This window comes from Ips typographus, linkage group LG1, assembly GCF_016097725.1.
Source record: "Ips typographus isolate SLU linkage group LG1, UJ_Ityp_2.0, whole genome shotgun sequence".
Taxonomy (NCBI): Eukaryota; Metazoa; Arthropoda; class Insecta; order Coleoptera; family Curculionidae; genus Ips; species Ips typographus.
The window spans coordinates 2,518,475-2,545,351 of NC_138422.1; the positions used below are offsets into that span (position 1 = coordinate 2,518,475).

At 35.0% G+C, this 26,877-nt stretch overlaps 1 protein-coding gene and 2 long non-coding RNA genes across 4 annotated transcripts in view; 1 reads left to right on the forward strand and 2 right to left on the reverse strand.

The window, feature by feature from the left end:
• Nucleotides 1–26,675, forward strand: part of LOC145737765 (uncharacterized) — a 50,888-nt gene extending 24,213 nt beyond the window's left edge. The window contains exons 2-5 of one of the 2 annotated variants that reach the window (XM_081992588.1): nucleotides 14,208–14,433; nucleotides 14,517–14,720; nucleotides 23,234–23,508; nucleotides 24,688–26,675. In XM_081992588.1, coding sequence (XP_081848714.1) covers nucleotides 14,348–14,433; nucleotides 14,517–14,720; nucleotides 23,234–23,508; nucleotides 24,688–24,761 — 639 coding nt within the window. In that variant the 5' untranslated portion in view covers nucleotides 14,208–14,347 and the 3' untranslated portion in view covers nucleotides 24,762–26,675. Of the gene's footprint in view, nucleotides 1–14,207; nucleotides 14,434–14,516; nucleotides 14,721–23,233; nucleotides 23,509–24,687 lie in introns of those variants that run through there. The other variant, XM_081992596.1, reaches the window with a different exon arrangement.
• Nucleotides 8,856–10,967, reverse strand: LOC145726152 (uncharacterized). Its single transcript, XR_014177508.1, has 2 exons — nucleotides 9,079–10,967; nucleotides 8,856–9,015 (listed from the first exon to the last, which is right to left on the reverse strand). It is a non-coding gene; the product is annotated as an uncharacterized LOC145726152 (long non-coding RNA).
• LOC145738035 (uncharacterized) lies at nucleotides 18,801–20,264 on the reverse strand. Its single transcript, XR_014180567.1, has 2 exons — nucleotides 20,204–20,264; nucleotides 18,801–20,146 (listed from the first exon to the last, which is right to left on the reverse strand). It is a non-coding gene; the product is annotated as an uncharacterized LOC145738035 (long non-coding RNA).
• Nucleotides 26,676–26,877: the final 202 nt, after the last annotated feature.

Below are 26,877 nucleotides of genomic sequence, written 5' to 3' on the forward strand. Positions count from 1 at the left end.
TAAATTCGATAGAGTCACGTTTTGTGCCAATAAACACGTGACTATTGGTTTTATCGGATTACTCTAAATCCTGAACACGCGGGATGGCGAGCCAGCCAGTCGGGCTCGATAAAAAGAAAAACCAAAGTCACAATCTAGGGCCGATTCAAAGTTAAGGGATTTGACGTGACATTTCTGGGGAATTGGTGTCAACACCAAGAAAGTTGTTGTCCCTTACAACTTTCCCTAAAATTTATCTTCAAGTGTCAGTGCCATTTGTGCTCGTTATCGAACCGCAACCATGGCATTTTGTCTGTTATAGATTTCAATCGATGCCCCAATGTGGTAAGACAGAGTTGTTAATGACGTTAGACTGAAAAATCGTTTCAAACCTCGTGCAATTTTCGAATCTTTTCATACGTCAGTATTAACTAATAGCATCGTTAGTCTAAAGGATCATCATTCCAGAAAACACGAAGGAATTTATTACCCTGCTGTAATTTACCATTAGGTATGTGTTTTTAGGGTCGTTTTAAAAGTAAGCCTTTGAACAAGCCCTTTACCAACAGTAGTAATCAATAAAACACTCGTAGATACGACATGCCATTTAGAAAGTAGGAACGTTTTTGGAGCTTGCGAGTTTGTGACATCATTAGGAATTTCTGGTTCTATTTTTTTCTTCAATTAGGATAAGCGAGGAAACACTACAGAAGCATTTATTTTTATCGTGAATTCTGTTATCTTGTGAGGTCCCTAAGGTTGCCCCTAGATCATCAGATAAATTTTCAAAAGTAATCAAATCAGAAATGTTCGTTTGACATGTTTTAATAAGGGATGCCAAGAAATTTTCAAAATAAAATAGACTAGACAATCTTCTACCCTAACTTATTTACAAAACTAAAAACTACTAATATTCTACTTGCCAGAAGCGAAACTTGAAAGTCTCTATGGGTACTCACAATCTACAATTCCGATCATCTCTAGTAGATCTTTTCTTTTCAGTGCCCAAACATCAATGAAAATCGCTCCAATCAGTTGCCTGATCAGGACAAACTCCCCGAACTTCTTCTTTTTGGGAAATAGCTGAAACGTAAGCTGTTTCCAAAAATCTGCTAACCAAACAACGTCCTTCCAGCCTCTTTAAAGGTTTCGGTCCAAATGTCTGAATCACTTGGGGTAGTACAAACTTGGAGACAGACACCACCAGTCGAACACGTTTTCAGCCTCTTCAGAGCTTCTTCCAAGTTTTTAAATTTTTTCTTTTTCAATCTGATTGATTTTCAACCATTACACCTATGGCACCTTTAATTAGTTTAGCCTCCTTGTCTAAAAGCATTTATAAAATAAAATTAAATTTAAATTTAAAACTAAAAAACCGACAATTTTAAAGCACAAACAGCACTAAATTTGATAAAGACACTAAAATAAAATAACAAAAACCATTGTTTATTGTTAAGTTTTAACGTCGGACAAGATCATCCAGATTTGGGGTATGGTATCCAAATAGGTGCCACCGTATTTTGTTTTTTTTTTGTTTCACTGTATTTAAGTCAGATTGTTTATTTAACTTAGTTGTACCCAAAAAAGGGTGGATGAAGCTCTTTTTTGGGAAAAGAATCGTAAAAAAAACGCTTTGAAAATGGTCAGGTTACACCAAGTCTAGGCAGTGTTGCCAAGTCAAAATGGCAGTAGAATAATCAGTCAAAAAACGGTAGATCAAAACAAATTCATTAATTTTACATTATTATACAGGGTGTATTCATCACACAGTTTTTTCATTTTTTCATTAATAATTGCTTTTGACATTTGTGACAGATATCACGTGGTTTTAAAGGATAATTGAGCTAGGCAGTCACGTGACCATTGTCAAGAATCATAAATCTTAAAAACGCTCTTCAGTTCGAATACTGCAAGAAAAAAGTTTCTACACCCTGATTTCACGTGATTGTAAAACAATATTTAGCTGATCTGTAGACCGTCTGTCACGTGATAATTGTCAAAATAACTGTCATAATTCTCAGAAAGACGTTTATACCAAATACTACAAGAAAACGTTTCTAAATCCTGATTTTTGCAACTTTTGAGCATGGTTTGACAGTTTTGACGTTAGTGACAGTTGTCACGTGATTGTAGAACACTATTTAGCTAGACGTCACGTGATAATTGTCAAAATAACTGTCATAATTCTCAGAAAAACGTTTTATATCAAATAATTCAACAAAAAGTTTCTAAACCCTGATTTTTGCAACTTTAGAGCATGGTTTGACAGTTTTGACGGTAGTGACAGTTGTCACGTGATTGTAGAACACTATTTAGCTAGACGTCACGTGATAATTCTCAAAATAACTGTCATAATTCTCAGAAACACGTTTTATATCAAATACTGCAAGGAAACGTTTCTAAATCTTGATTTTTGCAACTTTTAAGCATGGTTTGACAGTTTTGACGTTAGTGACAGTTGTCACGTGATTGTAGAACACTATTTAGCTAGACATCACGTGATATATGTCAAAATAACTGTCATAATTCTCGGAAACACGTTTTATACCAAATACTACAAGAAAACGTTTTTAAATCTTGATTTTTGCAACTTTTGAGCATGGTTTCACAGTTTTGACGTTAGTGACAATTTTTTCGTGATTGTAGAACTGTATTTAGCTAGACGTCACGTGATAATTGTCAAAATAACTGTCATAATTCTCAGAAAAACGTTTTATATCAAATAATGCAAGAAAACGTTTCTAAACCCTGATTTTTCCAACTTTAGAGCATGGTTTGACAGTTTTGACGTTAGTGACAGTTGTCACGTGATTTTAAAAGAAAAAAGAAAGAACTAAAAATACGGTGACACCTAAATCTGAAACATTTATTAGGACAGTTAATCTGAAATTATCCTCTGTTATCACTCAAAAAGACGTCACAACTAAAGAAAAATTAGGGTAAAATTTCGCTATTTAGAGCTCAATAAAACGTCCCATTAAAGTTTGACAAACTATGCGAATTTCCGGAGATATCTGTAGAAAAGCGAAATTATGGAAACTTTGACTTACCATATATGATAAGATAACTAATAAACAAAATAACACCTTCAATGTTGCCAGATTTAGTTTTTAACGAAAAAGAGAAATAGCCGTTATTTTGAATTGCAAAAGACCAAAAATGTTGAAAATCTTCATCCAGTGACTGAACACGAGAGAGCAGTTCAAGGCGAACTTTTTTTTGCTTATATTGGCCTTTTTTTGGAAAGCATTTATTTTGAATATTAATTGTTCCTCAATTGCTAATAAGTAACTGCATACCATTAATGGCTGTCCATTATAAAGCCATTTTATAGTAGCAATATTACAGATTTAAAAAAGTGATGAAATTTTGGTTGGGGCTCAATCTCCCTCCATTATCAGAGACGACGCTTAAGGGATGCACTAAACTTATAATGTCGAGATAGCGTCTCTATTAATGTGCCAGATAATAGATTTATATGCCTCTTATATTACGATATGCCATCGAGTCGGTCTATGTGACAACAACGTTAATGGGATGTGTAAAGCAAGTTAAGGCTCTTGCATACTAAACCTGTATTATACGTTATATACAGTCAAAAAGCATATTATTTGGTCCAAAAGGATATCAAGAAACATTGTTTATTGTTTCAGCTGACAGATTGTAAGACTTTTTCTGGTTAAATAAAAAAACACAAACAAATTCTTGATTAAAATATGGTTTTACCTGAAAAAAATGATTCCCGGCTGGCTTAGTAATAACAAAACGCCTACTCTACCAAGATGAAAAACATCAAACTCATCTTTCAGCCGTTTACATTTTCAATTTCCGTTCAAAACAAAAATTCCACGGATCGAAACAACGTAATCTAAACAGTAAGGTTTTCGCTTTACGCACATCACCCTTGGAACGTGACTTTAATATTTTACATTTCCAAAATTCCGAACATTGTATTCTTGATGAATTGCCCCTATTTGAAACTGGAGGTTACAGGTCAGACGACTTTCTTATTAATATTTAGCATATAAGCCGGTTTGGGCAATCAACATCAAAGCAATCGTAAGCATTTCGCGGATAAAGTTCGTTCTTCCATGAAAACGGACTGTAAAACGAAATGTTTAGAAGTAGTGAGGATTTGTCTGGAACGGGTCTTAAATGTTCTTTAGCGTGTTCAAAACAGCAGTCTGGCAATAAAGAGAAAACAAACACTTTCTATCCTATAGTTGTTGAAGTAACAAAGAAAAGTAATATTTGGACACATTGTCCAGCTGGGGTCTTTCTATCCAATTACGTGAAATTTACGAATTCCACTACAACTGTCTTATAACCTATTAAGCTCAGTTCAGGACACAAAACCTTCAAAGTTTGAAGTTTGAACTCAAACTGGGGCCAAATTATTTAAGTGAAATTGGCAGAAAAACGACAGCCTTATCATCAAAAGAGAAACAATACATCATGGCGTCCTTATCTTTCCACTGCACAGTCCCCTCCTTCTATTCCATTCTTTAACACTTGGGCCACTTGCCAAACTTCTTTTACTGGTCTTATCTAAGTAAATTCGATCGGGGTCCAGGAAGCTTATAAAACAGGGAATGTTTCCAAAGAGTATTTTATTGTCGTTCTGGACTTTTCGATTCTTCTTAATTTGTCTCAAATTGCTAGAAAAAGTCAGTTGGCAAATAGTAGAAAATTGCTCTAAAAACTGTCATTTTGTACGGTAAAACTCACATTTAAGTTTTAGCTTTAAGCTACAGACTGATTAAAGTCATAAATCTGCAGTGTGCTTAAAAAGACTCTTTAAAAAATAAACACGCTTTTCCTAATTTTTCAGTCTTAAAAAGGGCGAGACATATTTGATTTAGTGTTGTTGCAGTGTATTCAAATTCCAAGATAAATAATGTTTATTTAACTGAAAAAGGCTGATGTGCAAAATTGTACAAAATAAACTAGAAATCCACTAGAAATTTAGCGAGATTTAAAATTTTGTTTCAAATTTGTCTAGCCAAAAAATAAAGAATTTCACTCATGCTATCAATTGTTAAAATACAAAAAAAAACTGTCATCTGACAGCACCGCTTCTCGCAACAATACCTGACATTAACAAAGTGTACTAAACTTAAAAAACAAAATGTAAACAAATAGTTTAGCCTAAACATGGCGGCTAAAATTTCGGCCAATCAAAAACGAAATACCCAATTGTCATCTGGGTCATTTATAGCTGCGTCCACCCGCCATGCAGCGTTGCCAAAGCTACCCCGATTGGGGTAAATCTACTTCATTTCCAATAACTTCACCCCGATCGCTTCTCCCATCAAAATCTACCCCGTTATTAATTGGAACAATCAAGAAACAAAAAAAATTCATAGTCTAGCTAAATCAACTGTCAATAACGTCAAAACTGTCAAACTATGCTCTAAAGTTGCAAAAATCAGGGTTTAGGAACGTTTTCTTGCAGTATTTGATAATACAACGTATTTTCGAGATTTATGACAGTTATTTTGACAATTGTCACGTGACCGTCTAGCTAAATAGTGTTCTACAACCACGTGACAACTGTCACTAACGTCACACTATGCTTTAAAGTTGCAAAAATCAGGGTTCAGAAACGTTTTCTTACAGTATTTGGTATTAGACGCGTTTCTGAGATTTATGACAGTTATTTTCACGAACCCGTCTAACTAAATAGTGTTCTGCAATCACGTGACAACTGTAACTAACGTCAAAACTGTCAAACAATTCTCTAAAGTTGCAAAAATCAGGATTTAGGAACGTTTTTTTGCAGTATTTGGTATAAAACGTGTTTCTGAGATTTATGACGGTTATTTTGCTAATTGTCGCGTGGCCGTCTAACTAAATAGTGTTCTACAATCACGTGACAACTGCCACTAACATCAAAAGTGTCAAACTATGCTGTAAAGTTGCAAAAATCAGGGTTTAGCAACGTTTTCTTGCAGTATTTGATAATAAAACGTATTTTCGAGATTTATGACAGTTATTTTGACAATTGTCACGTGACCGTCTAGCTAGATTGAGTTCTATAATCACGTGAGGACTGTCACTAACATCAAAGCTGTCAAACTATGCTCTAAATTTGCAAAAATCACGGTTTAGAAACGTTTTCTTGCAGTATCTGATAATAAAACGTATTATCGAGATTTATGACAGTTATTTTGGCAATTGTCACTTGACCGTCTAACTAAATAGTGTTCTACAATCACGTGACAATTCACCAACGCCAAGACTGCCAAACTATGCTCTAAAGTTGCAAAAATCTGGGTTTAGGAACGTATTCTTGCAGTATTTGATAATAAAACGTATATTTGAAATTTATAACAGTTATTTTGACAATTGTCACGTGATCTTCTAGTTAAATAGTGTTATACAATCACGTGACAACTGTCACTAACGTCGAAATTGTCAAACCCTGCTGTATAGTTGCAAAAATCAGGGTTTAGGAACGTTTTCTTGCAATATTTGATAATAAAACGTATTTTCGAGATTTATGACAGTTCTTTTGACGATTGTCACGTCACCGTCTAGCTAAATTGAATTCTATAATCACGTGACAACTGTCACAAACGTCAAAACTGTCAAACCATGATCTAAAGTTGCAAAAATCAAGGTTTAGAAACGTTTTCTTTTACTATTCGATGTAAAGAGTGTTTTTTGAATTTGACAATGGTCACGTGATTGTTTAGCTAAATTACCCTTTAAAACCACGTGATCTAACAATTATTATTAAAAAATAATAAAAATCTGTATTTTTGAAGTACGGTTTGTATATTATTTCAATCAATAATCACCCTGTATAATAATGAAAAATGAATGAATTTGTGTTGATCTACCGTTTTTTGACTGATTATTCTACCGTCATTAAATATTTTGACTCGGCAACATTGCCAAATATGGGTGTGAACTCAGCAGGAGTAGGAAGGAGTTCATCCTGATCTGGTCTGAAGCCTAATTGACATTGTTTATAAAAAAATCTAAATGATAATTAACTATACATATAGAGGTAATAATAATAATTACATGTACTAACAAATTTTGAATCTACCCCGCAAAATGCCCTAATGTATTGAATACATCTACCCCGAAAAAGAAAATACGTTTGGCAACACTGCCGCCATGTTGTCGCCAACTTATTGCTGTCACTTAATAGTCCAAATCAGGAAGCTGTAACAAGTTGGTTTTGATGAAAAATTTAACATATTAATGCCGGCTAAACAAAAATCGACCAAATTGAGGTCATTGCGTAAACAGGGTCATTATTTCTCCACGAGTTCACCAGCCATTATAGCATACATGGAAACGCTGGTATAGGCTGGTGTCCCTTTTTTACAATCTGCGGACTCTTTACGTGAAACGGAAATTATTTATGATCCTCGCTAAACATAAATGGACCGATCGATAGGGTCGTTTTTTTTTCCCATTTTTATCTTTGGAGCGTGATTAAAATCTGCCTCTTTCAAATTGAAATACACGGAAGCTTAGTGTCCAGATAAGCCGTTCCAAGACGTGCGGAGAAACGCGAAAATTCACTTTATGATCCTCAATTAAACTCGTTAATAATTCAATTTTAAACGAAGCGGAAAATTAGTTAGTGGACTATTCACTAGGGAAATTTGAAACGCCTTGGATATACCTGAACGTATTTAAGATCCAGTGGAGGTTAGCGTAACTTTGTCTAGTTTATGTTGGCGTTATTATATCAAAATTCAAAGAAAATTAAGATGATGTAACATGCCAAAATGTCCTCACAAGTACCAGTTGGTTATATCACGTCAAAGTCTTTAAAAAGTTTTTGAAACTGACAAACGTTATTGGCAGTTATTGGTAAGGTTCATTTTTTTTCTCGTGGCGGTTACGTCATCAAGTGCTCCGCCATATTGAAATTTACGCACGTCGTTTATTACAAGCTAGGCTATCCATCTTTTCAATCACCTGTTTGGACGTTGCCGTATTGACAAATTCCTCCTTTAAACCTCACAATATGTATCTTTCATTAAGCAATTATGAATGAAAATGAGAAAACTATATTGTTTTGAAAAAAAACATTCTAAGAATCTCACATGTTTTGCATGTAATAAATGATTTTTTTTTCGAAATCTGTATAATTCATCGGTCCGTTTATTACTGCAACAAACAATACACCAGGTTCACATCTGCTCGTGGAAGATGTGACAACATAGAGCATAGTCCCAACTGACAGTCGGCTAAACATTTTGAGGTTAGGAATTTTAAAAAGTTGAAAAACACCAATAACTACAAACAGAAGAAATAAAAACTTAATTTAGGGTTGTTTAAGTTTATTAATTAGTGTTGTTATTGCGAGACCTTCGTAGAATTTAAGATTTTTCTTCACCAAACTGGAAAACTTGCAACATTTGGTGGTAAACAAAGGCGGAAAGTTCCAATCAAACTTTGGCTTGGGAACAACAACCACATTCAATTTAAATTATCTGGAAAGAACATCACAGATAGGTGCATTCAAACGAGTCATTAACAGCCCAATACCAACGTTTCAAGAATTATTCCATAAAATTTGCAAGAAAGGAAAGGCAATGTGTGTATCCTGGGGACTATTAAATCCTAAAGCAGTGTTTTAACTTATAACAGAATTGTTGGTGTTTTAAGAACTTATTGCTTCTTGGTTTTGTGATTTAAATTGCTTATTTATTTCCTTTTGTAAATTTACTCAGCAGCATTAAATACATATCAATTTGGTTTTGTTGTGTGATTTATTTTACATGTTTTTTCAATTTTAGTTCAATTTATTGTAAGAGCAGGTAGGTACCTCAGTTAAAGAAATTATCTAATTTTATGATTGTTTATGAAGAAAACTAGACTTCTTAGATAAAAAAGAAACTTGAGTGTACTTTTTAAAGATTTTATTTGTATATTTCATAATGTGTAAATAATACAATTAAAATAGTAATTTAACCTACTATCTGATGTAAAAGTATTTAACAGTAGCACCATCTGTTTCTAGCCTTATAGTCAGAGAAGATACAGCAAAATTTATAAGGGCTAATTCTGCAAAATAATGGCATTTGATCAAATTTATGTTTTAAGTAACTTGTATCTTTCTAATATTACCTGAAACTTATTAGAAATTTGTTTTTTCAACACTCTGCATATGGATTTTGACAACACCATTATAACCATAGCTTCAAACACCTTTTTTTTAGAGTCTTTTAGAGCAATTGATAATGGGACTTTTTAAATTTGGACCCTTTCAAAGCATGATAAGCAAACTCCAGATTAGGCAAATAAAAATACCTGAAACATAAGCTATTTAGTATTAGCAGCTTATTAATACCTCTACCAGAGTCCTTTTTATAGTATTAAGTAAATCACCTTGTCAGTTTCTGCTAAATACACCTTTACTCTATATCCATGCTTCTTCGAGAACCACTGGCTTGAATAAACTTGGTTTTTGTAGTGTTCTTGTAAAAACTCTTCTTGGGAGTAAGTAAATATATGGGCTGTTTCATTGTGACAGTGTTTTCTATTAGAAAAGGCATCCTTTTCTGTTCCACAACCTCTAGTTCCTTCAGAATGTTTCACTGGGCCCCTTGATAGTTATAAAGTGTATTAAGAAGGTGGCATTTTCAAAACTGACTACCGAAACACACACAAATTATCTAGTCTCACACGTAGTATCGCAGTTAAAAACAAGTTAAATCAAAATACTCCTTAAAATATTGTAAAATTTACACTTTTTTGTGAAACACATTTCTCTGCGCTCTACAGTTTAATTTTAAACAGTACGAATTGATTATTTCATGAAAAAAACTGAAAATAAAAAAAAATTCAAAACTTAAACTAGCCTAACATTTCCAAGTCTGTATAACCAAGTTGTAACAAAAAACAGCCATCAAAATCTAACTTATCTATAAAATTATCGAACACTTTACTGTTCGTCCCAGAAACTAATAATAATTAATATTTGCATAAAGATTGAAACAGCTCATTACCATCCCGACATTCCTAATTAATTCAGCGCTTAACGAGTCTTGAAATAGGTTGTTTGCCCCTTGGCAATATTAATAACCGTCTCTTTATTACGTACGTTTCGGCGTAACCTTCTGGAAAATTCCGGAAAACACAATAATAACGCTTTAAGACTGCGATCCAAATTGGCTCCGATCCGACACTTGATACGAGAGAAAAAAACAGGCGTCGGTAAATCATCGAAGGGGAAATGGATTTCCTGGAACATGAGCGATATGTAGGCACACGCAAAATCCAACATGAAAATCGGAAAGGTAATTACGCGATCCAAAACGAATGCGGGCCATCAACAGGGCTCTGTTTTATTAACCTTTCTCTTCAATAAAACATCAGCGGAAATAGAGTCGTTTGCTCTATTTCCGCAATTTCCCAAACCCTAATTAATTATAAATTGACTGGATTAGAGAGACGACTGGAAATTCTACAAATTCACCTTTGGCAAAGAAAAAAGTTAATTATACACGTTACACGTTTAAAAAAGCTCTCATTTTAAAGAGTGAAGGACTCTTGTTTTCACTTGATGCTCACTCTAATTAAATGCCAGTTCGAAGTGGATGAGCTTTTGTATTTTGTTGCCATGCTTATTACTTTTCGTTCGCTTTGTTTTACTACGTTTGATTTAATTTGACTGGCTAATTTAAATGCCTTCAAACTCTTAACCGTTCATTCAAATAGTGATGCAAAATGACTAACTTTTGAAATTGTTTAACATAAACTAAAATAATGTAATCTGTTTGAAATTCATAATCTTCCTAAATATGATACACAGTTTTTTCAAAAATCAGAACTCCGTTATCCGAGCCTTAAAGTCACTTGACATAGCATAGCCGGAAGTGGTGCACCGAGTCCTGCACTTTAAACGTTATCTAAAACCGAATTTCCTGGTGGATACGGCCAGGAGCCGAGGATAAAAGCCCTCGATCCGCAAAGCTATCCAAGATTGGGCCTGCACAAAAATCGCCGAAATGATTGTCAACTTTCGCCCTCACTCGAAAATGACAGGGACGGATTGACATAGCGCATTAATAAAGTTAAAACGTTCAACAATATTAGGCATTTAGTCGGAATGATACGACTGTCAGAGACACGCGCCAGGTAGTTTCGAAGTTTATTGGTTTCCCTCTTCCAAGTTGCTTTATACACTCTTGAATTCAGCTACGAACTTGCCGACTAATTCCGGAAAATTGCTTTTCAAAGCTTAGAAGAATTATCGGTTTAGATTAAGACTTTGTTTAATCAAAATTGTTTGTATTTTGTAGTAGACAGCATTCAAAAGCAGCCCATCAAAAAATAAGTTAACATACATTATGTCATATTTCTGAAAAAGGCTTTCTAAGGAAAATACAGTTCTTCAAATTTCACTTTAAAAAAACGTTTTTTTTTGTCATAACTATCAGACCGTTGAATCAAATTTGGAACAAGCACTCTAGAAATTAATACTAATTATGAATGACGTTTGCCAAAATTCTCCAGAAGCGTAGATACAGGAAGATGGTTTTCATGTTTTGCCTTATTTTCTACGTCTTTGGATATTTTTCAAAAATTACAGTTTCTTTTAATTTTATTGTTCACGATGAAAAATTAATTATCTCTTATACAATTCTAATTTGAAACTTCGTTTACGAGATAATTCAGTTATTACGTTCAAAGACCCAAAACTAACCCAAACCAACTTAAAAATTGTCTTGGAAACGAAAAATTGACTTAAGAAGCTTAAAAAATTTTATTATAGCCAGTTTTCATAGTTTCCAAATAAACTGCAATACTTTAGTTTTGAAAATTGATTTAGAAAAGATAAAAATTGATTTCAGAAGATTTAAAATTGTGTTTCTAACCAGTTTTCATACACATCCAGAGACTTTAAAATTCAAAATTGACTTGTTTACATAAAAAACCACTTTTTCTAGAATTTTTTATTACTAATTCATACATTTAAACCTTAAAAATTGACTTGAACACCAAAAAGTGACATCAGAAACGTAAAATTTGCATTTGAAGTAAGTTTTCATAACTGAAAAAAAAAATTTCAATATTTTAGTCTTGAAAATAGTCTTAGATACAGGACATTGACATTAGATTCATAAAAATTGTCTTGAAAACTAACTTTTCGTTGCTTTTCATTTTCTTAGAATTCTGGACTATTTTTAGTGCTTCAAAACTGCTTTCAGCTTGGAAAATCGAAGTTATTGACATAGCAAACTTAAAAAAACAATTTTTACATTCTCCATAGACTTAAAATATCATTCTAAGCTTTTTTACTATTAAATCGACTTCTAGACACCTCAGTGCTAAAAATTCAAGTATTTCTTAAAAATCTAGACTGTTTTTAGTGCTTTAAGATGCTTCAATACTATCTTTTGACTTATCAGGCCTAAAAGCCAGTTTGGACACTGTCCATAGTCTTGAAAATGTCATTTCAAGCTTAGCTTCTTTACTATTAAATTTCTACACTTATAGGTGCAATAAATTGTAGTATCTCTAAGAAATTCAAACTGTTTTTAGTGCTTTTTAAGACTGAAAAATGGAGTTTAAGACTATTTCCAAAAGTCAAGTTTCTTCAGTAGTAAAAGTAAAAAATTTTGGTACCAAATGCTACGATATTAGTCTTGAGAAATAAAATAGTCCGAAAATTTAATTTACTTCTAGTCTTGTTTCAGAAAATTGAGTTGTACACCAATTAAAGTCCTGAAAATAGATTTTTTTTAGTTCAAGTCAGTTCTAGCCTTTTAATCAACTTTTAGATTATTTTTAATAGCAAAAAATGAGTTTTATGTACAATACAATCTTTGTCTTGATTTCCGGACTGTTTTTAGTTCTTAAAATCCAGTTTCAGATACTGACAGTCTGAGAAAACGAATTATAAGGCTATTCCTAGTAGTTAATAGCAAATTGTTAGACTATTCAGTACAAATTTGGACTCTCACAAGTCTTGAATGTTCAGTTTTACACTATAAAACGATTTTTTAAATTGAAATTTGGTGGGCTGTATCTTAGGAAACGTTTGTCAGAAAAATTACATAATGCAAGTCAACTTATTTTTGGATTGTCAATTGAATGGTGAATTTTGACACTTAAAACTGGACCACCCTGTAGACAATAGTCTATAATGAGTAGCAGTTTGAATAAACATAAACTACCAAACTGAATTTACTGGAAAATCGTCAAGTTTAAACGTCAAACCACTTTGTGTGTAAAAAATATGTTAGAAAAAAAAACACAAATTATTACTTAATGACAATGGAAAGAATAGTAAAACATACAATACAAAACTATTTATCGTTATTCTCGATAATGATGACGCTTCCAGTTTCCAGTCCCAAACAGTTCACTTCAAAACAATGACATAATTTTTTCGGAAAAGCTGTGGTGTATAAATGGCAACGTCGCAGCTGTCATAAAATTAATAAGTTGCGTATTTTCACTCATAAAAATTTATATAAAACATTCATTCGCGACTAATAACATTTTTCAAATGAGTTACAGAATGGTTGTCCAAAAAATCCCATCATTGTTTACTTCGGTAAACAACAACACAGTCAAAGTGTTTTAATCTTTGGAAGATATCAATCCTTATGAACTATGACTACGTTTATATCGTGTAATCTTAATCCGATTACTAAATCCTGTTAATATTTAGGATCAACTAGTCAATCCAAATCGTTAATCTCCGTTGTTTACATCGAGGATTTTATGGCGGATTACTTGATCGGATTCAATTTGCTCAAAATAAACGTAGTCTATCATTAACTTTAAACTGATGTTTTAAAACAAATATTTTATGTGCTCTGATATATGGCAACGTTCTTCAACAATCTGAATGACCAACCAATCAAACTCCTGACATTCAACGATCAAAGCCGATATCAGTCGATTGTATCTTAACTTTGGTAGGAAGAGAGTCCATATCTCTCTCTAATTGTCATAATATAGTCTTACGTCATAATAAAGTCGTCACGTGACAACTTCTGGCCCAGTTTGTTTCAATCATGTAATTTGTTAAAACCACAGTCGAATCAATTACGTCATCAAAACGTTCTTTCTGATTGATGGAATGGAACTGATTCAGTAATGTTCCAAAAACAGAAAAGTTTGAATTTTTGACCCACGTGATAATGACTAATATTTCTTCTGCTTTAGCCACGATTAATAAGGTTCATGGAATTAATCATCATCATTAACTTTACCAGTTTAAGAATATTGAATAATTTCAGATTTGCCAATCCAAGCAAACCGATTTCCGAACAATATCCAGGCCGTAAACATCTGGAAAAAGTCCAGAAAATCGGCAAAACCCGGCGCCAAACCATTCCAGAAAATCCAGCTAGCGAATGTACAGCAAACCGCCTCTTTCATGGTGGAGAACAGTGTCACGTTGACGTGCAGGGATGGGCTGGCTTATGTTGTTGGCAGTAGTGCTGGCCCTACTCAAATTATTAGGTATACTCTGTTCTTGTTTATCACGTGACGTTTCTCTCGTTCTGTGCATTAAAAATAATTGTCTTGCTTTGGAAACTTCTCAGGTGTTACTCAAGGGACCACGGCTCAACCCAACCAAGCTCAACCACCGCAAATCAGTACCCCATCGCCAGTACCCAGTTTACACGGAGGGGGAATAGGGGGGATCAGACGGACGAGCGGCTGGAGAGAATGGAGAAGAGCGGATCCCACCTTGATCAACAGCTTGTGGAGAAGCAAAATGGGGAACGGCATCAGAAAACAACTGGGTATGTAGAGAAACTCAATGAATATTAACAGCTTCAGAGAAAATATTCAAATATGATCCTCTTATACACTTTCTTAGGGTGTCAATAACTGAAATAAATAACCAAGCTGGGTTATACATAAATATCAAAATCCACTTCGAAATTTACGCGACACTTTTCATGTGGGAAATGGCAATCCCTAGTTATGCGACCATAAATTATCCCGATTTATCCCGTTGCCGCCTCCGGGAGGCATCATACGTCGGGAACATATGTCAAGAGATTTATCACCGCTGGAACCGATAACGGAAAAAAATTACACGAAAGACTATTAAAAAGATATCCATGTTTAGTGCAATGTTAAATTTCTGCGATTAGTAAACAGCTTAAGGGTACATAGATACGAAAAAGTCCCAAACGTATTTTGTGATTGGTCAGAAATCAGATCGGCTGCTTTTTTTGACCAATAATGTTCTGAGATTTCCACACATGCAGACTTATTCTAGACTGGGAGTTGCACTGAGGGTGACCTAAACAAGAGCGATGACGTATTTTACAGCCTTGGTTAAGTTGACGGCAATTTCAGATACGCCCAGTAAAACACTCTATAATAATTTGTGACAGTAAGTGGCACTAATAAGACGTCATTGACGTGAAATGCACAGCGTTGCCAGACGTGTTTCTGTATCATTAAAGTCTGATTTTTACATAAATTTTAAACCCCGCACTTTTGCTATTTCGTGTACACAGACACAGACTAATTTGGAAATTTACATTTACAAACTGGCAATTGTCAAAGTAATTTTCATAAATCTCATAAACACGTCTGGTTTTGAAAATTATGTTAAACTATGAAATTTTTGCAAATTTTTACAGTTTTGACATTAGTGACATATCACGTGGTTATTAGAGGATAATTTAGCTAGGCAGTCACGTGACAACTGTCATAAATCTCAGAAACACGTTTTTTGTCGAATACTGCAAGAAATCTTCTCTATGCCCCAATTTTTTTCAACTTTTGGCACAGTTTTGCAGAGAGACAAAATTGTTTGTCAAACCTACTTGAAGTGAGAAAATAACTGTTTTAAGCCCATTTTTGAAATCATAATTAAAATTCAGACCCAATAATAGAAAAAAACAGTTGAAAATTTGGTACAGTCAGGGAGAAAAGCGGTGTAGAAGTTTGAACTGCCAGAAACACAGTTTGAAAAGATAGTCAGTCTGTAAAACCAAATTGGAGTAAGAAAATTACTGTTTTAGGCACATTTTCGAAATTATAATTTAATTTCCTATCCAATAACCTGAAAAACACTACAAAATTTGGTACAGTCAGGGAGAAAAGCGGTTTTGAAGTTTGAACTGCCAGAAAAACAGTTTAAAAGGACAGTCAGTCTGTAAAATCAAATTGGAGTAAGAAAATTACTGTTTTAAGCACATTTCTGGAATTCCCATTTAATTTCCTATCCAATAACCTGAAAAATACTACAAAATTTGGTACAGTCAGGGAAAAAAGCGGTGTACAAGTTTGACTTGCCAAAAACACAGTTTGAAAGAACAGTCAGTCTGTAAAACCAAATTGGAGTAAGAAAATTACTGTTTTAGGCTCATTTTTGAAATTCTCATTTAATTTCCTATCCAATATCCTGAAAAATACTACGAAATTTGGTACAGTCAGGGAGAAAAGCGGTGTTAAAGTTTGAACTGCCAGAAACACAGTTTGAAAGGACAGTCAGTCTGTAAAGCCAAATTGTTGTAAGAAAATTACTGTTTTAAGCACATTTGGGAATTATCATTTAATTTCCTATCCAATAACCTGAAAAACACTACAAAATTTGGTATAGTCAGACAGAAAAGCGGTGTTGAAGTTTGAACTGCCAGAAACACAGTTTAAAAGGACAGACAGTCTGTAAAACCAAATTGGAGTAAGAAAATAACTGTTTTAAGCCCATTTTTGAAATCCTAATTAAAATTCAGATCCAATAACCGAAAAAAACAGTTGAAAATTTGGTACAGTCAGGGAGAAAAGCGGTGTTGAAATTTGAACGGCCAGAAACACAGTTTAAAAGGACAGTCAGTCTGTAAAACCAAATTGGAGTAAGAAAATTACTGTTTTAGGCTCATTTTTGAAATTCTCATTTAATTTCCTATCCAATATCCTGAAAAATACTACGAAATTTGGTACAGTCAGGGAGAAAAGCGGTGTTAAAGTTTGAACTGCCAGAAACACAGTTTGAAAGGACAGTCAGTCTGTAAAGCCAAATTGTTGTAAGAAAATTACTGTTTCAAGCACATTTGGGAATTATCATTTAATTTCCTATCCAATAACCTGAAAAACACTACAAAATTTGGTACAGTCAGGGAGAAAAGCGGTGTCAAAATGAATTGCCCGAAACAGAGTACTTGTTAATTTACCAATAATTTACTGGGAAATTACCGCTCAAATTTTACTGGTACCTAAAGATTTACTTTACCATAACAAAGTATCTTCATTTTCGTGAGTAATAGCTATCATTGCATGCTCGTTGAATAACATATTATTACAAGACTATACCTATTAATATTTTCTTGACATCTTGTCTTCTCGTTTAAATAGGTCCCCAAAGGACATGTTCAGAACCGGACTGGACCCGAAACATTTTATATACAGTCCATTTCGCGTAGTCCTCAAAGGACCTAGGGACGAAACAAAAATCGAGCAGGGATGCGACCTTATAAAATATTAAATTACAAATGTAGGCGCTACTCTTTTCTATTATTAAGCGAGACACTTTCAGAGAAATATTATGTGCACGTAAACGTTGCATGAAAATCCTCCCAGGAAACGTCCCGTGTGAGTTCGTTTACGTCGCGTCTTTAAACTGAAACATCCACAGTGGGTGTAAACCCGCACCTATTCACGGTTTTTGGGGGGTTGCTTTATATTAAATGCGGCGACAACGGTAAAAGTCCGAAGCGGTTGCAGCTGGAATGGTTCAATTATTCACCTAGTGTACCTCTCTAAGACAATAAAAGGATGTGCTTTTTAAATATTTCCTACTGCCATTTCGTCAAGCAGTAAAAGGGAGACCCTTGGAATTGGAGAGTTTTATTAAAGGTTTGAAAGAGACATTTCTGACCAATTGCATTCTCAAAACATTTTTTTTTTCAAGCGGTCTAAAATAAGTTTATTGTGTACCTGTACTGCCGGCGTAGAAAGGCTATTTCATATCCTAGGAGGTAAAAAAATAATGTCCAGAACTTGATCCAGACTAAAAGCGTTGGATTTAGAAAAAAGCAGATGAAATTCATGCAACACTTACTTTGCTTTGATTGGCTTGGCTCTGCAATACAATCCTTTCATGTTCTTATTCTGAAATACAGTTTTCCTGAAGGTGTCAGGGCTAAATTTGTAATCAAATTCAAAATCAACAAACGGACTGACACAAAAAGACAAAAACTGATTGACACAACACGATAACAACACGAAGCTATATTTCCAAAGTTATCTAACAGAGGGCGTATCATGGCTGTCTAGCGTCATCTGTCGATTACGGTTACGCGCTCCGAATTTAGACGGAACGCGGTTCTTGAAAATAGGCTTTCAAAAATGTTATCGGCCATTTGCTTTTGATATTTTTCCAGTAACCGTTATATATGTATATTTACCAGTCCGAATTAATCGGTTAACCTGGCTAGGAAACGATACACATCCTATGTTTACCTTATTACGCTTTCACTGTGTCATCTGTCAAAAATCGTGATGTCCATGGCACACTAATTCAAAATTCAAACACCTTGTACTAATAGGTATGATTTATTTAAGTAAATCATTGAAGAGTTCGACAATGTGGACGCAATATGCTTAAAGCTGAGCTAAATATTAAAGACAGTATGTGACGCTATTTATTCGGGAGTTCGAATTAAAGTATGTTCTAGAACAAAAGTTAATGAGAATTGCCTCGGGCGCCACCTGGTTTTAAGAAAGTATTTAGAGTTTTCGAAATGTGAACCAGGAAACACAATTCGTATGCCTTGGTAGCTTTTAAACAGCTGGAGACAAGGTTCCCGACAATCTGTGGTAACAGTGGTTCAGTTCGTGAGAACGCAAATAAAAGCCAAAAGTACCAATCAACTAACGTTTATTCTCTGTGATTCACTTAAAATGCCAGCAAACTTAACTAAAGCAAATACTTATGCAAACAAGCGTATCTTAAATCCCCCCTCCCCTTAATTAAACAAGAACGAGAGTGAGAGTGTGCAACTTAGTTACGGTACGGGTCGGATGCGATGCAAAACAGGTCAACGGTATAATGCAGAAAGTTAAAAAGCCACGCAGTGCAATGAATGTTACAGGTACAAAATGAATCAAAGTTAATTACAGGGTCAATGCAGGTCTACGTTTACAACTAAGCAATTAACCGTCCTAGTGCAAATAAAGTTACGGTGTCACGGGTCGGTAAAAGAGTTGTAACAGGGTATTACTGAACCACCCGGTCTTTACGAGCCTTGTAGTGGTTCTTGTTGGCAACGGGATCTAGAAACTTGCCTCCTACGCCCGGTCTAGCGAACCATGTAGCGTAGTCAACAAAAGACAGGGCCAGGAAGTGCGGCCGGACTACTAAATGACACAAACGCCCGGTCTAGCGAACCATGTAGCGTTTGTGTTGAAGGTGGAACTATCGTGTAGCGCCCGGTCTAGCGAACCTCGACGCTACAGAGTGAACTAGGGCCGGAAATTGGCCTATCGGGGAAAAGTATACAAACACCCGGTCTAGCGAACCATGTAGTGTTTGTATAGAAGCCTACAGTGCCGGATATATGGCGTAGCACCCGGTCTAGCGAGCCACGATGCTACTGAAGTAAAAGGGCCGGAAAAATGGCCGGACTGGGACTAACGGTGCAAACGCCCGGTCTAGCGAACCATGTAGCGTTTGCAATGAAAACAGGTGACGTGAACGTTACAGCAGCGCCCGGTCTAGCGAGCCACGACGCTACAACAAACGGCGGTACAGGGTTGGAGTAAACAGGGAACGAACACCCGGTCTAGCGAGCCTCGGTGTTCAAATAACAGGTACACAGTGCACTAGGAGAGCTAACCACTAAACAGGTATACTTACTGTGTTGCGGCGGTGCTGCTGGGAGGTTGAGATGTTGCTCGGGGGAGCTAGTGATCTCAACAGAGAACGAACTGGCGGCGCACGCCAGTTTTATAGACAGTCCGATTCCCCACTTTCGGGTAGTGGGAAACACGGCCCTACTCGAGTGACGCGTACTGAAACGCAGTACTGCAGGAAAACGGTACGCTTCGGCCAACCTAGCCGGCTACGTCAACTCGCGAATTATAATTACAAGGAAAGCCGTAAACCATTAAATTCCTATTGCGCGCTTACAAACTGCAGCGTTGTTGTAAACCCTGTAATTCTACCAATGGTTTCCAACAAGAATGGTAAAAATCGGACTGGCCAATCCTAAGAAAATATAATAACTTAATAATACGGCTTATCGTATTTTGGCAACGTACTAACACTGGTCACTTTACTAAACGGCTTCTATTAATAGATCCCTTATCTGCATATCGCCGCAAATCAAACGGTACTAACGGACGGCTTAATAAACCAAACAGAAAAATATTCGTAACTTCGTTACAAGTATAAATATTCTATCGTATAAAAAAGTGCAAGCATTTTTAAAGCGAAAAAGTGAAAACTATGCACCTAAAAAGTCTAAAACTTTCACCAAGAACCAAGTAGAAACTTTTTTAACAGAAGCCCCTGACAAAAAGTATTTAGCCATGAAGGTAAGATCCAAAACAAAAATGAATTTATGATTTTTTTAATACCTATATTCAACATTTTTAGGTTGTTTTAATATACGGCATATCAGGGGCACGTCGATGTAATGAACTGGTAGACTTGAGAATTCAAGATATTGAATACATGGAAAAATTAATTCTGGATAAAATTCCAACATTTACAATTGTTGGAGAATTTTACATAAATATTTGGAAAAAATACTTGTCTCTTCGTCCAGATGTTATTGATACAGATCGTTTTTTCATTAAATATCAAAATGGAGTTTGCCACAGAGTTGTAATGAGTATTCACAAAATCTCAAGTATTCCCAAGGAAATAGCGTTGTTTTTGAAATTGGCTGATGTCAAAGAATATACTGGTCACTGCCTTCGCCGAACCTCTGCAACTCTTCTTGTAGATAATGGTGGAGACATTTGCTCATTGAAAAGACACGGTGGTTGGAGGTTTACAACTATAGCAGAAGGCTACATTGACGATTCTTTAAGAAATAAAAATGACACAGCAATGAAAATTCTGGATGTAAATGATTGTAATTTAATACCAATGGAGAACAATACCACAGATGATATCAGAGAACCAGTAATTTCAACAAACCCACAACAACAACCTACCTACTTTAAATGTAGACCATGAAGTAAAGGGACAGGAATTTCATTTATGGCAGAATTGTAAATTTAAAAATTGCTCATTTAAACTGACGGTTCATAGTTCGAATACCGACAAAGAAAATGTGTAGATTATTAGTTACATTTTTCTATTAATTGATATTTTAATTTATGTTAATTGGGTTGTGAATATAAAAAGTTGGTAATGCAAGAAATAAAGCAAACAAACATGAATTATCAGTGGTTTATTATGCCTAATGAAAAAGTTGAATTTATAAGATTGTGTTAAAATGATTGACCAAATTATGTATGCTAGTATTATCCTAACTAGCCAACAAATTGGGTTTTCCAGTCAAAACATCCATACACCCTGTATACATGCCGCTTGAAAAAAAAATAGTATACATTACACGGACGTAGAAAGCGATTATTGTGCTTCGCTCAATTGTCAGGACAATTCCGAGCTCAGCACAATAATCGCCTCTTTCTACGCCTAATAACGTAATATACTAATATTATTTCCTTCATTGCACTAACAAGCATTCAAATTTATAGAAAACTTTTCTAGTTCCACCAATGAGAACCGTTTTTTACTGACAAATGTACTCACTCATGGAAACATTGAATTTCCATCCAATTAGGACAGTTAACTGTACTTAACAATCTCATTTGTTGGCATATTACCTTTATTTGCTTTCATTTTGGGACTGAACTAGATTTATCCGGCTAGTTTAAGGATAACCATTGTCGTCATTACAAGAAACTGCTTAAAAAAGTACTTCCGTCATTAAATTTAATTAATTTCTTTTTATCTTAAAAGAAGAACGCCGCAATTTTTAGTGAACAATGATATTTTTATAAAACTATAGGAGCGGTCCGACGGCTTCAAAACGCAAAAATACCATTAAAATCCAGTTTTCCTCGCGAATTCGTGCCGCAAAACTCGAGAGTAAAATAGCTTTTTTGTGAAAAGAACGCCGAACCCGAACAAAAGTGTCACAGAAAGAAAAGAAGATCGTTTCGTATAATGGTTAATTTTTGGTGGCGTTAATCACCTTGCGAGGCAATTATCGACCAATTCAGTAATTTGAAAGCCCGCACCTTAACAGTGAGAAATTTGCTGGAAAATTTGTTTGAAAATCCACTCTTCTGGAGGGATTTAATAAGTCACTGTCATGATTATTATGATTATTATCATCCTGAAGATGAGATTTACTCAAATCTCCCTAACCTCCTAGTTGCATGATAATATCGTCATAACTGGCATCAGATTCACCCTGACCATTCATTCTAATATTCTAGTAAATAAAGAAAATTTAAATAAATAAGCTTGAATATAAATTCTATTATAGGGATGTCAAGTTATTTTTAAGGTAAATAACTAAACCTATCTAACTTACTTTCTACCTAAAAATCCTGGTTCTAAATATATCATTGAAACTACAAATGTCTTTAATACAAAAATTACAAACTACTTACAACTAATACTCTTCTTCAAAGAGTCCAAATTGTCCAAAATAAACCGTCAGTTGACCAATCTTCTTCTTTTCCGTTGAGGTGGATTTTTAACTGCAAAGGCTGTATCTCGGTAACAGCCGGGAGGCATCCTCGGTTGCCGATTTAACCACTTCTGGAATAGGTCCTCTATCGCAATCTGCTCCATGTCATAACGTGTACTAGACGGTACAATTGCTGGTAGCACTCGGTATTACACTCAGTAACTTCCGTTCCGGAAGGAAACAGCTTTTTAAGATCCCCTGATCTTCAATAGTCTGATTTTTGCTCGAATTTTTTAGAAAACTGACTTTCCAGCTCTCATTAAAAGTCTCTCTTGACAATCAACAACCAAAAACAAAAACAACCTTTTTTCCCACCTTCTACCTCCACGTACCACCTTTTTCACCTCCTTTGAAGTTCATCAAGTAATACTGTTAATTTTCTTAATAACTACATACAATCCTACTAAAACTAACTATAATGGTAAACACTTGACATCCCTACAAAAATGTACCTTTTCTATAAATTAAATAAATAAATTTTCTTTATTTTCTTGAAAAAAAATCCTTATTTTCAAGACATCACCTTCAATTTAACAAAATAATGCATCATGTTGTAAAACTCTTTTGGTTTACAATAGGAAACGCGGAGGTTTACATCATTTTGGCGCTGCTGATCGGAGTGGTGACCGTGGTGATAGGGTGCTGGTTGTCCGACAATTGCTGGTCTCCGGACCCGGACACGGGATTGGGGGCGGTGGCCTGACCTCAGTCCAGGGGCCCCCCAAGTGGAGGGCCTCGGGATCCCCGCGACAGCGGCATCGCAGTGGTGGACATGTCTTCCGGCGAAGAAGAGGAAAACTCGTCTCCTGGAGGCCGATCGTCCAGTCCGGAGAGCGATTGGCCACTCGTCGAGGTAACAAATTATTAGTAAAAATAAGTGATTCCGTGTAAAATAGTATTTAACGAGCATGTAATAATAGCTGTTACTCACGTAAACTCACGTTACATGCGTGCAGAATACTATACTTTTTCTACGACTGTGGTAAGTAACACTGCAACCATTCAACAGCTATTGCAAAAATTAAAGTAAATTGAGTCACACTGATTTATGTTTCGGTGTTTTGTACCTCCATGGCATTGAATTTGACAGTTTCCAGATTTAGGAAAGCACTGTAAGTCATAGCTCTCAAAGTTCTACTTATAAAGCTATAAAATACGTTTGGTACTATTTATACTGATTTACTGTGGAGAGGATTTTGAAGGTTCATATTTAAAAATAGACTAAAAAGTAAGTCAGAAATGAACAAATGTCAAAAATGCACTGATGAAGATATAAAAGGCGTTCAACCAAAGTCAAACTGATTTTGTTACTATTCACGTATTGTTTTGTACTTCTATGGGATTGAATTGGACAGTTTTCAGGTTTAGAACAGAACAAAAATATGTCATAACTGTCAAAATTCCACTAATAAAGCTAGAAAATGCGTTTGGTATTGTTTTATACTCATTTTACTGGATTTTAAGACTGGAGAGGAATTTGACAGCTGTCATATTTAAAAATAAACTAACATTAACCGTCATTGGCACCGTCGTACTTTAAACCAAGCTAAGCGTAGTCCAGAGTGTGACTTTTTTCACTTGTATTTTCACAGTCTGAACTAAACTTAGAACAGAGCTGTAACTGACAGCCAAACGTCATGTCAAAATATGACGTATTAATGTAATAGAAAGGAAAATTAAGGTTTAGGAATACCACTATGGTCTTCCATGTTCCCAGAGAAACATAAATATTGTTAATTTGACAAATGAAGAAACAAACGTTATATTCAAAACATTTGTTTAAGGCCACATTCGTTTTCACGAGCAAAGCGTTTTTGACGTCACAATGACGTAATTTGACAGTTGGGCAACTTATGGTTTTTCCAAATTACGTCATCGTGACGTCAAAAAAGATCTTCTCGCTCCATGGAACTTTTGTCACTCTATTTTACTTTGATTTTTCTCTATATACTGGTACTGTCCGACGGTGGACTGAACCAATTACTCATTACTCACGGATGGTTTAATGAAAGTAACTTTTCGTACATGACAGATATCGGAAAGAGACGTGTTGGATCCCTGACATCACGCCCTCTGCGAAAAGAACGGTGGCGTGGTCATGGCTGACATGGGGGAGCTGGGCCCTCCCGAAGAATGCGAACTGCACAAGACCCAGATCTTGGAGAATGGCCACGTGTGCCAGATTTTAGTGCCGGACGAGAAGTGCGAGGTGCACGACGTTGTCAACGGTGTCACGGTCGGGATCAATCTCTTCGACGATGCCAACGAACAGAGCTGAGGGTTAGTTTCGGAAAGTGTCGTCGTCACGAGTGATATTAGCTAGGTGCGTTAGCCCCCAGGTACTTTAGTACTATTATACACGTCACCGTTTAGGGAATTTAATATGTGATACAGCAAGTGTGTGTAGTTTTTAGGGTCATTTATTATTACATATTGCTCATTGTCATTTTACCTTAACCGGACGGTTATAGTCTGGCTGACACCCTAATGAAAATATATACATTTGTCAATTAATAATACACAAGTGAATGATGATGGCTGTTACAACTATCATCTTCTGCTAGAGTTTTCAGATGGACTTTGTACATATACTAGTTAACCTCAATACACGCTTATCATAAAGTAAATCCACATATTATAATCGTAAGTTGGAAGACCAATAGTCTTTTGAACATATAATGTTCAACCACATTATATTCTCAAAAATTGATTTGATTATAATGATTTAATCAACTTGTAAGTAACATAAAGCTGACTGAAACCCCAATAACTACGCGAATCTTGTATAAGCGACCATTATATCGTAACATGACTGTTTAGATGTAAAACCCACTTTTAGAATAAGGTGCTTTGTTAATATACGATCTCGGCTATGTATCTCTGAAACTACTGGAGATTGTGGTACTCTTCCTAGAATTTATAATCAAATTCTACATAAAACAGATGAAATACAAATTTAATTGTAGGAAAAGAAAAACCATGCAACAGAGGAAAATTGATAAATGCATGTGCGAGAAAAAGACAGAAACCCTAACAAAAGGCGAAAATTTTGCTGCGGTGTTGTCAAATATCTCTCTGAATTCGCCGACTTGATTACTTTCAAAAATCGAATTTGTTTACTTTGGCCATATGATAATTACAGGCATTAGAGAGTTGCTGCAACACAATAATTCGAATGCTAAACGTCATTCATTTTATTCGAAAATAGTTTCAGATCAAACAGCCAGATAGTTTTAATGGTATATTTTCATAGGTCTGTTATTAACAAGACACCTTTCGGTACTGTTAGCTATAATAACACTAGTATGGTCTATAATCTCCTAGGTCATATCAACTTGCCTTCTTCTAGTTGTGCCTCTACTACATTCCAAGACTTGATTATATAAACACATTTGGCAACAGCGTATACTTGCTAACAAACTGGTCAAGAACACACGCTGTTGTCATATTAACTTTCTATTACACCTCATCATACTACAGAAATACTAAATGTACGATTATAAAATAACAATACTAGTATGATTAACATGGCATTGGAATACAAAAAAAAAACATTTTTTGGAACGTTTTATATGTAAGTCATTTTTGTATGGATACGCTTATACTTTACGCTAAAAGTATTAATATATATGTTCATGTATATAGTAAATAAAAATGCTACACCAGTATATACTATAGGGATCAATAATGTGTGTCTATAATTTTATGACTGTTTTTAAGGGATGATGCGCTTTAAAATTGACATGGATCAAGTGTAATTCACTGGGTAAATTGATATTATATAAATAGATCAGTTTAGGACTGATTTTTTGTAGTCATAATTTTGTGGTTTTTTTTGTATTTACGTCAAAAGTGGTTGGCTTAGCGTATTGTGCCCCGCTGCATTATCCCCCCCAAAATGTGAGTGTAATTCTATATGAGTGGTTATATAGGAAATATATATGTTTAAACTCAACTCATTGCAACGACATTTGTACCAGTAATTACTAGAGTAATTAAAATATATGTATAAAAAAGTAAGTGCATTGGTGTTTCTCTGAAATTTAAAGAAATGAGTAGAATGAATAAAAACTGGCAACACTGTTGTATAACCTAACCTCTTCGGTGGCCTGTGACGTCATTTAATAGTTGGCATGATTTTTGAGAAAAGTAGTTTAAATTTTAAAGTGATACATACAGAATACACTTTTAAATTGGCGCTCCATGAAGCCAACAGTCGAAT